The sequence below is a fragment of the Pagrus pagrus genome (assembly GCF_965226575.1).
Source record: "Pagrus pagrus genome assembly, chromosome: 22".
Lineage (NCBI taxonomy): Eukaryota > Metazoa > Chordata > Actinopteri > Spariformes > Sparidae > Pagrus > Pagrus pagrus.
In genome coordinates, this window is record NC_140204.1 from 14,816,517 (window position 1) to 14,831,352 (window position 14,836).

At 41.6% G+C, this 14,836-nt stretch overlaps 1 protein-coding gene across 4 annotated transcripts in view; it reads right to left on the minus strand.

Annotated features, from left to right (window-relative positions):
* The window catches only part of LOC311251202 (RNA-binding protein with multiple splicing-like), a 36,133-nt gene extending 22,448 nt beyond the window's left edge, over window positions 1-13,685 (minus strand). For all 4 annotated transcript variants that reach the window (XR_014621369.1, XR_014621370.1, XM_084343558.1 and 1 more), the window contains exon 1: window positions 13,194-13,685. Coding sequence is in view for 2 of the 4 variants with exons in the window: in XM_084343558.1 (XP_084199684.1) it covers window positions 13,194-13,676 (483 nt within the window). In the remaining 2 variants the exon portion in view is untranslated. The remainder of the gene's footprint in view (window positions 1-13,193) is intronic.
* Between the last annotated feature and the right edge of the window lie 1,151 nt (window positions 13,686-14,836).

The window sequence follows — 14,836 nt, forward strand, 5'->3', positions numbered from 1 at the left end:
CCATCCAAAAACAGATGTCAAAAAATGACACATTGCATCGTTTCAGGAAGCTAGCATATGTGCTAACTGGCTGCTAGTTCCAGATTCACAGCCTTCTTAATGCCTTCTTGGTATTAATATTCTTATTCTTATGCTCAAAATAGCTACGGGCTTGGGGTTACAATACTGTAGGTACTTTCAGGGCACACATACCATTTTTACACCAAAAAGAACCTGGTCAAAATGGGTGAAAACTCCCTTTTCCCATTGCCAGTAGTTTCTTAACATTTTCCAAATGGAGATGGATGGAAAACTATTTAAGCACCGCACCGATGTCCGGAACTTCAATGTACATCACAACATTGCGCCAGGGAAGGAGTGTAAGTTAGCATGTCCATCATGTTTCTGGAACCAAAAACACCCACGACTACAGCAGTCATTTGACACAGGAATGAATGGTGATTGTACCTTTTCCCAGTGAAGACAGAAAAGCCAGATGTTTGTGGGTGTAAGTGTGTTTTTGGTCCATAGTGAAAGGGGTAACTGACACTGTTTGGCAAAGTTAATTGGCCAAAGATGTTAATTTGAGCCATCAACCCCACTTACAGTGTCACTCCTTAAATAACACCATCAGCAATCTGGCTGCCATGTCTAAAAAGGCTAGTGTGAACAGCATTACTGTAGTTCTTTCAACATATGCAGAAGCATTAGCACCAACGGTAACATTTAGTAAACACAGACATAGCAGCATTATAAGACACAGGTGCTGAGACGTCCTGTCACAGCTCATGAATGCAGATCTGGTTACATTTTGGAGGCAATGAAACAAGGAAAATTCTTCTTGTTACATGTAATTGTAGATGTGTGTGTCCTTAATTAAGGGTCAACACAGGGAAGACTTGTTAACAGGCTTATTTCTCACTATAAACTACAACATGTGTCTTCTACTTAGTCAACAGCTTTATTTTTTTTGCATTTAACCCATCTTAAGCTTTACCAAACAGTGAAAAAATCAAATAAAGTGGTACTAAGATAACTGAGTGTGAAATGATAGATAAACTGAAGTTTTTGTGAGATAATTCTATTATCTACTCAGGCACTAATCACACCTCATACCTGGAATTATCGCCTAATTGAAGTTGGCTTGGTACAAGAAAATAATTGCTTCAGTGCACAAGAGACATCATATCAAACAATAGACTGTGTGCATCAAACTGACTTCCAACAGCTCCACCGTGCACACCCACATCACTGTGTGGATGTTTGATTTAATTATTTATCCAATATTCTGATTCCATTTAAGGCTGAATTTAGAGGTATGCAATTACAAAGAGTAGATTCAAAGCTCCCAGATTCATTAGATAGTAGATTCACAACTCGGGGGACAAAGGAACTGCTGAACTAACACTACACCTCATTCCCACATGTAACCTGATACGCACCACTGATGCCAAAGGCAGAGCAACACACAAACAAAGGAGCTTAGCAACTGGGGGAGCAATAGCTGGAGTGAGAGCCAAACCGGCCATCCAGCCAACAAATCTCAGCTCGCCGACTTTCTCACCTTTGCTCTTATCTTATCTTATCTGAGCTGAACCCTGCCGGGCCGTCGCTGGGCTCTGTCTCTGGCAGGTCTGTTTACATAAACTCTTTCAGAGGGTCTCCTTATATGGAGGTACATGGGAACAAAGAGTCAGAACAGGATGGCATCAATCAGACACGAGCAAGGGCACTCACTGACAGCTGTTGAGGAGATGAATCTAACTGTTTTGTCGTAAAAAAATGCAGTAAAAATAGAGGTGGTGCTGAAACTTAAAATCCAAAAAGGTGATTTAAGGAATAGACAACCAAAGTCAGAAAGACTGGCATCAATATTAGGTTGAATTTCAATCAGGGACTGGTTTTCGTTGTTCTGTGATCATCATCTTTGAGCTGCACATGACCACAAAAAGATGCCAAAAACATCAAAGCCAAAGGATTTAACATTGGACGTTGCACTCACTCTTTCTGTTCAGATGACAGATTTATATTTCACTTGTAAGCCTTTCAAGTTTCACTCTACGTGGGTTCAAGTCATAACTGAGGATCAGAATGACTATAAGCGAGCTATATTGACCTTTCAAATAAGATTAGAGTAATAATAGCATAGCTTTTCAGCAAATTGTGCCTTGACAAAAAAGAGGTTGGCGCACATCTTAAGAAAGTCATCCAAGTTTCCTTCACCAAGTTATCAAAGATCCCATCTGTGATTCAACTCCTATCTCCAGTCATAAGGGTAATAGACACTTGAGAGCTGGATATGCTGCACAAGTTAAGACAAACAGACACAACAACGAGTCCTCTACTCCCTCAGAACAATGGGACATTCTTGGCTGTGTCGAACCTCATTCCTGAGACTTCCTGACGTCAGCTGTTGTGATATACGATCGGTTCGCTGTGCGTCCGGTGTAGAGCTGACTGCACACACTGGATATGGGATGATTCACAGGCAAATGTGTCAACAGCTCCCTCCTGCAGACATCTGCTGTTGATTACAGTATGAGTCTTTATTTATGTCGCTTTGAGACAAGCTCCAAAAAGGTAGAGATAGTTGTTAACGCCCTGCTGCCAGGTAAAGTGAGGCATCAAAGTTTCACGATGTAGTAAACTAAACTGAAGGTCAGGCCAGGGGTTGAGCAGATTCTGCAGATTCATAAAAGAGCAAAGATAAACCCTCTGCCACTGTTTTATTGGGTTTTAGAGGCTTTGTTTTATTAGTTCTTTGTGAGTCACATACCTACATTTCCATAGTGCTGAGTGGCCTGGTATAGGCCTTTGAATCATTCACCATTTATGGCATGCTCACACACCAACAAGCGGGCAGGCTTCGATCAAAAACAGCAGTCCCTACCTACCACAAGCCAGCTGAGTACTTCACAGCCGGCTACCAGCGCAGTTCCCTGGCAACGCCTTGGCGGAGCACAGCAGAGTGTGGCGCCCCGGGCCAAAAACATCAGATCTTATTAAGGCCATTTCTGCAGCGCGTCCCAGGGGATCAATGTACCTCTAATCAGAGATCCTTGACTCCACAAGCCCCGGATGAGGTCATCACCTTATTGATACTCTTATCAGTGCAACTTGAAGATTTGCTGGTGCCACCCTAAGGCTCACAACATTCAACAATATAAGTGAGGTATTATCTTGAAGGATAACACTTGTTTTTCACAACTTGGATCTTACTCCAAGACTGTCTTCTGTTTCTATCTGTTGAGAAAACACAGTACTAGTGAAAAATCCCAAGGTGACGTCATCAAATTCCCTTTTATCCATCCAATAGTCTGAAACACGTAGAAAATTCAGTCTACTGTTGTTTATGACTGAGAAAAGCCTGACATATTAACACTGAAGGAGCTGGAACCAGATAATTGTTGGCATAATTGCTTGACAACTACTAGAATGATTAACAGATTATCAAAATAGTTGTTGAATAATTCTCCGTCAATCAACTGCTCTAATAATCAAGCAGTTGTTTCTGCCCTGCTGGGGACACAACGAGCAAGGAACTTAATATTTTCAGAATCTCATATAATAATAATATGATTGTAAACAAGTCAACCACAAGTCCGGTAGGTCAAATTTAACCAGAGATTCAGTCTGGATGTTTAAGACGATTTGAGAAATATTTTTATTGTTGCCTTTTGGTTTACCTTCAAATACTTTTGGTTGTCTGTCTGATCTTCTGACTGCTTGTCTTTCTTGCCCTGTCTTACTGTGTTTTAAAATCCCATCAATTGACTGTGTAAGGACAATACTACCACAAGAAAAAACAATCTGACTTAGAAAAATAAGATCCAAGTTGTAATAAACCAAAATGATCCTTTCAGTGAGCCACATGAAGGAGCAAAACTACAAAGGATGATAAATTTAGCATTGAGCTCAAACATCTGGTGCTTAAAATATCAGCTGCAGAATGATGGGTTTTTTTCTGGACTTCACTAATGAAATGTCATGGAGAGGAAAAAGTGTAGTTAGGCCCTGAAACCGAGAGACCAGCCTCCCATCGAACAACACTCCCATTATCAAATGTCATGAAGCTTTAATTAACAAAGCCAACATTGACAGCACCACTGCTTGATGCTGGAACAATAACTGACTGGAACACCATTCAAAACCTGCATTATGGCATTTTGAGTTTTTCTCCAGCACAGAACGCAGTTTGTCAGCCATTATAAAAGCTGCTTGATTTGTCTAATTAAAGGACCTAGCAACTTATTCATGTGTCATTTCTATTCAGCTTGCATTGTAGACTTAGATAAAATGTGTTACACCTATTGCCTGAAATGCCTCATTATACTGTGATTTTCTCAGATATTTGCACTGACTTTAACTGAGTGCTTTTTTGACCGTTTACTCCGTCAGAAATGAGGGACACGACCTTGGTGGGATGTGAGATGATTACTATGCGTTTCTTTCACCGTCACTGTGTGTGTGCATGTGTGTGTTCGCCGGCCAAGTTAATAGATAGAGGTTCTTAGAGCCAGATGCAGTAGGACAAAGCACTAACCTTGAAGCCTTGATAGAGAGAATACAGTAGCCTATTGTAGCATGTGCGTGCATGCAACATTGCTGTGATCACCTGCATATGAAATCAAGAAAGCCCCCAAATCTTTCATCGCACACCCACAGCAGTTGCTTTCAAATGCACACACAAGTCTTGGTTCGCTGTGACCGAGCTAAAATCAAAGTCTACCCATAAGCCTGTGTGAGCTAAGGGCAAGTTGAGTTTTCTTGCATCAGTTGAGCGCGGCGTTATTAAAAACAGTCTAACTGACAGACTCCCACACTCCTTTGCTATCTGACTTGTCACTGCGCTGTGTTGGCATCGCTCTCCATCATCCTCACAAGGTTTTTTTTTCCTTCCTTCATCTTTCATGTCGGAGAATGTGATGAGTGAGAGGCTGCAGGCCCCGGGAGGTGTCAAACGACCATAAATGGATGACTCCGTTTGTCTGTTAATCGCCGGGGTTCAACGGGTCAAGTTTCACATTCAGGGTCAGGGGTCACAGGTTAGGCACTGGTTATTGTGTTGGTCAGGGGTCGACTGTGAGGTTGAGCACACTCCGAGCTTCATGGCTGAGCTCTGAGAGCAGAGTTTCTTTGTTTCTCTCGCTCTCCCACAAGTGCTTTCGGCCAACAATTACAGCTCGGTGAGGTCCTGTAAATGTTCCAACAGGTTAACCTTTAAAAGACATTTAAAACAAATGACCTAGGAAAAGCAAGTAAGCGCCCACTTCACTGCGTTTTTTACTCCTCTCACTCTTTTCTTCCTTTCTCCATGTTTTAAATCTAATCTAATCTTTCATGTCTTAATGACACATATGTGCTCTTTCTTTCTTATCAACCATTTTTATAACAACAAAAAGGCCTGAAGGGGTCATTTGGATGACGTGTGGAAGAGTGACTCATTCGCAGATTGTCAGTTTGACTTCTTGGCTGTCAGCTTAGAGTTGATCAAATCTTTCATACTAGTTTGCTCTCCTCTTCCTTGCTCTTATCTGATGAGCCTCGATGAAGGGACTTAACATTCCAACGCGCTCATTAACGCGGACTAATCGGCCAAGTCCTCCTCAGACCTTCCTGGACTCCCTTTGTTGCCGCCTGCCCAAGTGGACACCTTACACTGTTTGGTTTTGAGGTTGGGTGGGCAGTGGGTTAAAGAGTCCATTGCAAGTGGAGACAAAAACAACAGCAGATACTCAGTCATCCTCTGTGTCTCCTTGAAGAAATGTAAGCCTACTGCTAATTTGTTCCATTTATGTGATAGTGCAGCTGTTTCTCTGTGTTTGTCAGTGGCAGCACTTAAAGATAATGATTATTTACGTATTTTCTTAATGGATACATGTCAAAGATTGTAAAAAATGAGTTTCCAAAGCCTACTATGATCTCTTCAAACTGCTTTATTGTCCAACCAAAGCTGTAAAGCCTAAATGTCATCAATGTACAATAAAGAAAAACACAAAATTAGGACTTTCAGCACTAAATTCAGTTCATTTTCAAAATGTATTCAGGATCTGTTTTTAGTTTAAGGGCTTTTTCGCACCTTAAAGTCCAAACCAATGTCTGGACCAAGGTTCGCGTTTTTAAAACATATTTTATCTGATTAGTTTTGACTTCACATCACAATTATGGGCGTGCACTAAAGAAATACACATGGCAAACCTACATCACTTGCTTTTGATTGGTTTGAAGACAGGTGTATGTTTGACGTCAGTTTGTTTTCAATTCAGCGGGTAACCTTTTATCGTCCCTGCCATTGCGGCTCATTTTGTTTTATTGAGTTTTCTTCCTGTTTCTGGTTCTGACGATAGCCTGCCAGAACTTCCTGTAATTGATTCTAAAGTCCGAACTATCCAAAAATATGTTCTCACACTAGAAACAAACTGAACCATGGTTCAATTTGATCCAGATCAAGACTACCACTCTTCGTCTGTTTGCTCCGCACCGTGGTTTCACGCCTGTAATTTTGGTTTGGACCAAACTGAAAAGTCAGAAAGTCTGACCCAAACAATCTAGGTGTGAAAAAGCCCTAAAACAAGACAATGTGACTTTTAAAAGGTTGAATAACACAAACTGCCTTAATAAACACCAGGGTTTTGCAGAACTTTTTATGTACTTATGATACTTTTCAAGTTTTAACATTTTATCCAAATGTTTGGGCTTTAACAAAAAAAGTTACATAGACCTTCTTTAAAGGTAAGTTTGTTGAATGTATTTTTTCTTGAAATATGACTGAAATCATAGGCTTCTGTCCATCAACTAATAAATAGATCAATTAGTAAATTCTGCTCTCAGCTTAACATATTGTATCTTTACTTTCTGTGAAATGGATTGACAAGAGTGAAAGCTAATCTTTTCTCCCCAGCCTAAAACGGACACCCTAACAAATAATTAGCCCCAGTTAGAGCATTTAAGGGGCTAATCCATCAAAGCTTAGCCACAGACTTTGCTTTGGTCCCATCTTTTCAAGCTAATCTTGAGCAGTTTGGCCTTGGATGGCTAACTCTCGCTGGCCAGGCTGTTGGCACTCAGCTGGATAGTTGGGACAGACATGCTTCTCCTCGCTACCGTTCTGGCTGGCTCGCTCCCGTCTTTAGGGCTCTTTCCATGACCATAAACGGTCCTTCTGTTCAGATATCTCAGGGTCAAGCCTCCGACGTATGGGGCGATAAGGGATAAGGAGTTTGTCTACTGGGACTAAAATTGGCAAGCGCGAGAGAGAAAGAGAGAGCGAGAGCAGGATGAAAAAAAGAAGGGAGTGGTAGGAAAGAGGAGAAGAAGAGTGGCAAATTATAAACAGTACCAGGGTGGAGGGAGGGAGGAAACAGTGAGAGAACAAGATAAGGACAAGGAAGAAAGAGGGTGGGATGGAGGGAAGGAAGGAGGGAAGGAAACAAAGAGGAAGGGAGATAAAAGTGTAGCAATAGAGAAGGGGGAGGAGAATGGATGTATGGATGGATAGATGGAGGGTTGTCAGAAAAGAAATTAGATGAATTAGAGAATTGTTGGCCGAAAAGTGAGCAAAATAGGAGTGTGAATGAGGGTTCACAGGAGAGTTACTGTAAGGTGGATAATTATAGCGTGTGAGTAAGCAATATTAAGCGGAGGTGACAGAACATGCACATAAATACAGTATGACAAAGCAAGAGAAGATGGCTGACGCTGTCTAGGCACGAGCTGACAGTTCCTTCACTTGTGTAGTGTCATAAATAACAGAGCAAACTCACAAGCTGACAACTGAGGCCTTTTAAGGAAAGCAGCACCATATACAAGACTTTACTCCTCGCCCGTGGACAGTTTTAATAGTTTATATATAGCTGTAGATGTACAGTGTACATATATTTAAATATCTCCTTTATCGCTGACTTTTTTTCTTGTCTTCTCACATCAGCCTAGCAGCCGTTCCTGACGCTAAGCCTTGTTGTTGTCTTTTCAAATACCTCTTGTCTCACAGCTGACAAATGGCTAAGATAAGATGACAATTCCCGACGTGCTTTTATAAATAAACTCAGAGCAGGGTTTTACTGTCTGTGTGAGCCTGTACACGTGCTTTAAATTATATACTTGAATGTTTATTTCATTGTATATCTCTGTTTTTAATGGTTTTTTGTTTTTTTGTCTTCAACAATCCGTGAGATTCTTTCCCTTTGGTCTTATCATGGCTACTTTACCCTACAGGCTCCCCTCGGATAACGTTTTATGTCACAGAGCGTTAATATATCTGCGTGCCCTTTTCATAGATACATGCTCAAGTGCGGACCACTGTGCCCACAACACTGTGCTACGGAACGACGTGGCCTCCCTCCGCTTCACCATGCTTTCTCCAGCAGAAGCACAGCTCCCCACCTACGTCTCTCCACGGAAAAGGTCACACTGGCCACATGACCTGCTATTTGAAGAGGACCCGGTAGATACCCAAAGCAGGCCAGGCACAATCCAATTACACCCCAGGGAGATACGCCACATTGGCTGAACTTTGCTTGAGTGATATTCTGTTTCTCTTTGGAAGCTTGTAAAGATCCACTTACATGTTTATGGTGAGCCGGGAACTAGAATCAACAGATGTTTTACGAGGTTCAAACTCCTGCTGCGTTCAACTGTGAATATGATTTTTGATTTAAGTAAAACATGGTTTCATACTGCGGAGGAAACAATGGAAGTTTACTCTGTGTTCAGTCGTTTGTGGAAAATCAGGTGTGGCTTGAATGTGGACCTCCAAGGTTGAGGAGGTTGGGCAGGTCTCCACTTAAATAAACACGAGTTAGCTGGAGAGAAATTGACAGCAAGGAGGTTAAAGGTGAAGCTGAGTCTGGTGACTTGGTTAGCTATGATGCATTCCATGTACTCACAACCTGTACTGAATGTTCTCACCTTTTCTCTCTACCACCAGTCCCTCTTTACACTGTGTACTATCCTTTTACACAAAGAAGATTATGATTTTCCTGTCAATTAGATTCCCTTTTTGGTCTGTAAAATGTAATACAATAGTGAAAAATTGGCCAAAGTGGCATGTTCTTATTGCTTTTGTTACTGAAGAACACAAAAATTCAATTTATAACAACATAAAAAAGAAGATTGTAGCAAATCCTCGCACTGAGAACCAAATATTTGACACTTTTTGCTTGGTAGATGACTTAAATGATTAGCTGATCATTAAAATTTAAGCAGCAACGAATGAATATCATCATTGTTGATCAATCTGCTGATAATGGGCTTGATTAATTGTTAGAACAGAGAAAAATGCCCATCATGACTGCCTCAAGCGAGGGTGATGTCCTCAGACGTTTTTTCCAAACACTGATCCACAAACCACATGTTTTTTAATTTATTGTCAGAACAGATTTGTTTTAATCTATCATCTAAATAGCAGGGCTAAAACAAATGATTATTCTGATTAGCGATTATTCTGCCAATTATTGTCACAATGAATCGATTCATTGTTTCTAAAAATGCTCATCACAATTTCATAGAGCCCAAAGTGACGTCGTCAAAATGCTTCTTTTGTCCAACAGTCCAAAACCCAAAGACTCTTCATTTACTTTTTAATGTCAAAGACAAGCAGAAACTCTGAACATTTCAGGAGCTGGAACTGGCAAATATTTGATACTTTTGGTAAAAGATTTACTAAACTGATTAATCGATTATCAAAACTATTTTACAATTGCTTGTTTTTCAATCAACTACTCAATTAATCAAAAACAAAATCGTTCCCAATCAAATTCTGTAAACTGTCTAATTGTCTGATTGATTAATCAACAAATCATTATGATTTTTTTTTTTAGTAAATAAGTAAACAATATCTAGCTATCTTGTTGACACAAACATGCCTGGAAAGTGTCACCTCACCTCAGTCTAATATACTTTATACTTCATACTACTGTTAAAAAAAAAGGACAAAACATTCACACAAACATAAACAAATTGTCTGCTTAAACCCCCTTCAGTTCACTTCTCTAGGAGTCTACTCTAAAGACCCCTCCAGGTCTCGTGTCCATACAAGGCGTGGAAACCACAGCTGGTCGAAACGCATCTTTGACATTCACCATGCAGGAGACGGCGTGTCAGCTCTACTACATCAGTGGCCGTTGAGTGCCACAGCATGTGAAAGCATCCAGAACACCTGATAATAACTCTTATCAAAACCAGCTCGTGAGATTAGACGCTGCCGTGGGCTGAAACCTGCATACCTCGTCTGCAACAGCGCCATGTTTGGTGAGCGCTGGTCCGCGGAAGATAAACATTTAAGCATCATCGAGCTTTGGTGTACAGTGATGATGGCGTGTGAGGTTGAGCAGTGAAGCAGCCACGAGAAGCCGAGCTCGCCACGGCGCTTTACTGGTGCGAATCAGTGATCCATTGAGTCGCATACTACAGTGTAGGAGGAGGGGGGATGCCACTGTTGAGCAGCATGTGAGAGTCATACCAGCGTGGTTGTTAAACTTTGGCTCTCATAAGGTCACAGTTTATGGTTGCTTTAGCGTTGTTAAGCCCAAAGCTGTTTGGCATTTTGCATTTAGTGCTTTTGTGATCTTCGAGGATGGAAAAAGTGTTTAAAGTCAAAAGGTGAAAATGTCAAATTAGTCTCTTGATCATCAGCAAAGCAGTTTTATACTTACATTAACCTCTAGTTAACACTAACCTCTAATGCTCATTTTCCACGTGAGAAAAGTGCAAGTCATACTCACATTTCTACACCTGCACTCTTGTGACTGTAAATGTGTGTGTGTGTGTGTGTGTGTGTGTGTGTGTGTGTGTGTGTGTGTGTGTGTGTGTGTGTGGTACAGTCTCCCCAAAACTTGCTGCTCCTCTGCACACATCATTACACTGAAGATAAAGTGGTGCTGTCCAACCTTACGTTAATTCACCTGAGTAAATTTAAGTCTGGATGGCTTCCAAACATTCCCACAACCATTAGGCTCCTCTGGCCATTACTCTCCCTGTCTCTCTGTCTACCTTTTATACAGCGCAAGAGACGACTCTCGTCTCGTCCTGCTGCTGGTGGACCTCACAGAATTTCAAACTTATTTTCGCGTGACGCCAGGTTCGCCAGATTTATTTATCAAGTAGAGCTGCAACTAATGATTATTCCCGGTCCCGGCTGACATCTTCAGATTGCTTATTTTCTCCGACCGCCCATCCGTAAGCCAAAAAATGGTCAATTTAGAATATATAAAACAAAGAGAAGAAGCAAACCCACACATTTGAGAAGCCAGAATAATCAAATGCCTAACCTCTGAGAGTTGAAAGGTAATTTTCTACTCAATAAATCGTTTGAGCTTAAAAACAAAGCTGTCAGATGCTAAAATGAGTCATGCATGAGCTGATAATTGGAAATTAATCAAATCATTTTCTTGAACCCTTTTGCTTGCACTCAATCATTTTCCAGTTAAGACAAAGATGTTTAGCTGTGTGACGATTTGCCGTGAGTATTTGCTGCGTTTTTCTGTTATATGACTTTAAATTGAATATCTTTGCATTTTGAACTGTTGGTTTGGCAAAACATGACATCTGAAGATAATTTTTTTAAACAGAAAAATCACTTGAGCCCTAGAGTTATGTGCTGGCACATATACAGGATCTGAAAAACTATTACAGCAGAACTCTTGAGTACAGAAGGTCACAAGGTGAAGAATAAGGAGAAGCTTCAAAACGAAACTCTCCATGAGCTTTACAAGAAGTCAGTGCTTTTGACTTCATTTGTGTGGTGCTACAGTGACTCCCTGCATCCACAGTTACCTCAACAGTGGACCAAATATGGTGATGATACATCAGGCCGGGTATGTTTGGCTATTCGGTTACAAAGTGACGAACTGTACACCGAGCCCTAATCAAATTGCTCCGAGAGAAATATCTGATATAATCCAATATACCTTTCTTACACCACTTGGCTGCGGATGTGTGGAGCTCTGAAATAACAAGTCTGTCGTGCGAAAGAAAATCGCCTCGTGAAGAGAGCACCACTACAAACTTATTTACCAAAGAGGAGACATTATGGATCCACAGTGTTTACAGAGGAGAAGAGGAGGAAACTGGGCTATTATCCAGCATGTTTGGAGAGAAACTAAACAGATTACCACACTTTTTTTTTTTGTTTTTGGACAAACAACATCCTCTTGGCGTGTTAAGACTTAAGAAGTCATGTTGGTAGACTAGAGAGGCACCTCTTGCTTAACTGTTATGCAGCGGTACAAAGAGTCATTGCCTACATGTTGCAGCAGCAGTTGTTTGAAAACTAATTCCACCCCCCGGCTCTGAATTCCCTTTACTGATGCTTTTAAGTGTTGTGTGAAGTCTGGGTTTATGGTACAGTAAACTAACAACACTTTTAACCTAACTCATCATTATCTTCAGTGTAGCCCTTCAGAAACTACTTATTAGTGATTAAGTCCTGCTTTGTTCCTCACGTTTTCTTAACGATGGCTTAAACGTTTAAAAGAAAAAGAAACATGGCGGACCTTAAAGGTGCACAATGTAGTTCTGGGGAAGAAATTTTAATCAGAAGAAGAAAAAAGATCTTCATTGACTAAAAGTAAATAGACAAACTTTCTATTGTCTAAATCTTTGTTTTCTTGATGGAGGAAACTACAAACAAACTGACTTTAAAGGACGACACAATTGCATACTGTTTTACTTTGTTTATGAGTGGCGGACCCTGCCACCTTTCTGGCTTCAAACATCGTTCCGGGGACCTTATTGTATTCTGAGAACAGCTTGTTCGTTCACTTATAATAAAATAAAATAAATACATCTGAGTATGTATTATTACCTCATTGATATTGCAAACTTTAAGAGTTTGAATTTCTTCTCCAAAACTACATAGTGGCCCTTTAACTTTGCCATGGATAGAGCAGTAGCTAGGTTACATAGCCTATAAGCTAGGCTATACCTCTGAATAAACAGGTGCACAAATTAGCTAAAGAATGACATGCTGCATAAATGTAACAGCAACGCTAGCAACTTTTACAAGCTAAAACAGCACAAAGACGCAACTGGAGAGAGTCGCTCACACGTTAAAAAGCTATCGGGATGCAATAAGAGTGACACTACAGGTGATAAAGTAGCAAACGGTGGTTAAAAACACGCTATAATGTTAGCATAAATGCTTTATGAAGATGTCGTTACGGGTCACGAGCCGCCCCGTTGAAACGAGTGAGACCAGGTGCCGGGCGGACACATACCTCCTCTTCGTGGTTGGTGAATTCACTCTGCTCGTTCTCCTTCTCGATTTTGTTGTTATTCATTCTGAGTCGGACTCTTTTCTCTCGTTCACTCGGACTGTCTTCTTCTTCTTCTCCTCTGTCCTCCTCTTCTTCTGTCGTCTTTCGCTTCTGACTCGCTGTCTTCTCCAGGACCTCGACGGACAAACAGTCAGCGTGCGGCCGCTGTCCTACTTGACCCGGGCTCACTTTGGCGACATCAATGATTAAGTGAGAGATTTTTTTTTCTTTTACGTTGTTTTTTCTCTTCTTCTTCTTCTCGTCTGTAAAGAGGTGAGGGAGGGGGGGAGGAAAAGTCAGCTGCGAGTGGTTGTTTGCGGTGCAGTCAGATATTCCGCGCCATTCCCTGGAAAGCCTCTCTCCTGCAGACTCTTGTTGCCGTTCCCCAAATGAAATACAGTAAATGTTCGGCGGACTGCGCCGCAGGGAAACTTCTCTCCTCATCTCCCTGTGAGGGAGGGTGAGGCGGGGAGAGGAGGGAGCGAGGAGGGAGGGGTTTAGGGTGGGGTAGAGAGGGTGGGATGCACCGTCTGCTGGGCTTTAACAAGTTTTGTCAAGTGCTGTGCGAGCGACGGTGGAAAAAAATCAGTGCCAATCACCAGTCGCCTTTTGGATCAGCTGGCTGTTATTTTAGTCACTGCAACATTCCTGTAATATTGTTGCACTGAGCTGGATGATGTGTTTCCTATAAGCATACATAGGCTGATCGACATTGTCCTGCCGACAAGAAACAATCTGTTTATTCTGATTAACATTGCATTTCTCTTACTTTTTTTTCCTGTTCCCACAAGCTGCGAGCTGTGTCGCTTCCTTCATTCATTCAGGCTCCCCTTTTCTGATGGGCCCCTGGGAACATCTACCCTCTCCTGGCTCCCGTCGCCTCACATATTGACAGATTGCTCCGCTCCGGATCGTTGCTCTCCTGTTTTACTATCTCCTTCTATCTGTATTTCTTTTTTTTTTACTGCTAATTATCTTGTATGGCCTGTCCTCTTCCAGGCCACCATGGTGGAGAGGAGGTCGTGCGGCCCGGGCCCGCTTGGCGATGCCTCGGCCTGCTCAGTCGTCCTCCTGGATCTGCACACTTTACATATATTATATGATTTGTATCAGATATTCTGTCAATGCAATTTGTAAACTGTGATTTTGTTGCTCTGTTCTGTACATGCAACATCTATTGCATGTCTGTCCGTCCTGGGAGAGGGAGCCCTCCTCTGTGGCTCTTCCTGAGGTTTCTTTTCTATGCACACTAAAAGGCTTATTTCTTACCAGTTTTGTTCAAAGAATTGGTTTAATCCTGTTTAATTCTGTGTTAGTGAGTAGGCTACTTGTCCTTTGCCAAGGTGGTCCATCCACCTGTCAGGTGTGGCATATCAAGATGCTGATTACAGCTTGGTTACTGCACAGGTGTGCCTTGGCTTGCCACAATGAAAGGCCACTCTCGCCCTGGTACCCACAACAAAAAGCGCCTGTAGGATTTTTCAATTCGATTTAGGATTATTGCAGAAACTAAACTCCGTGGCGAGTTTTCGATACTTTCACCACACTTTCTTGCTCGGCAAGATAATCTTCACAGATGAACACCACCTTAGTGGTATTTGAAG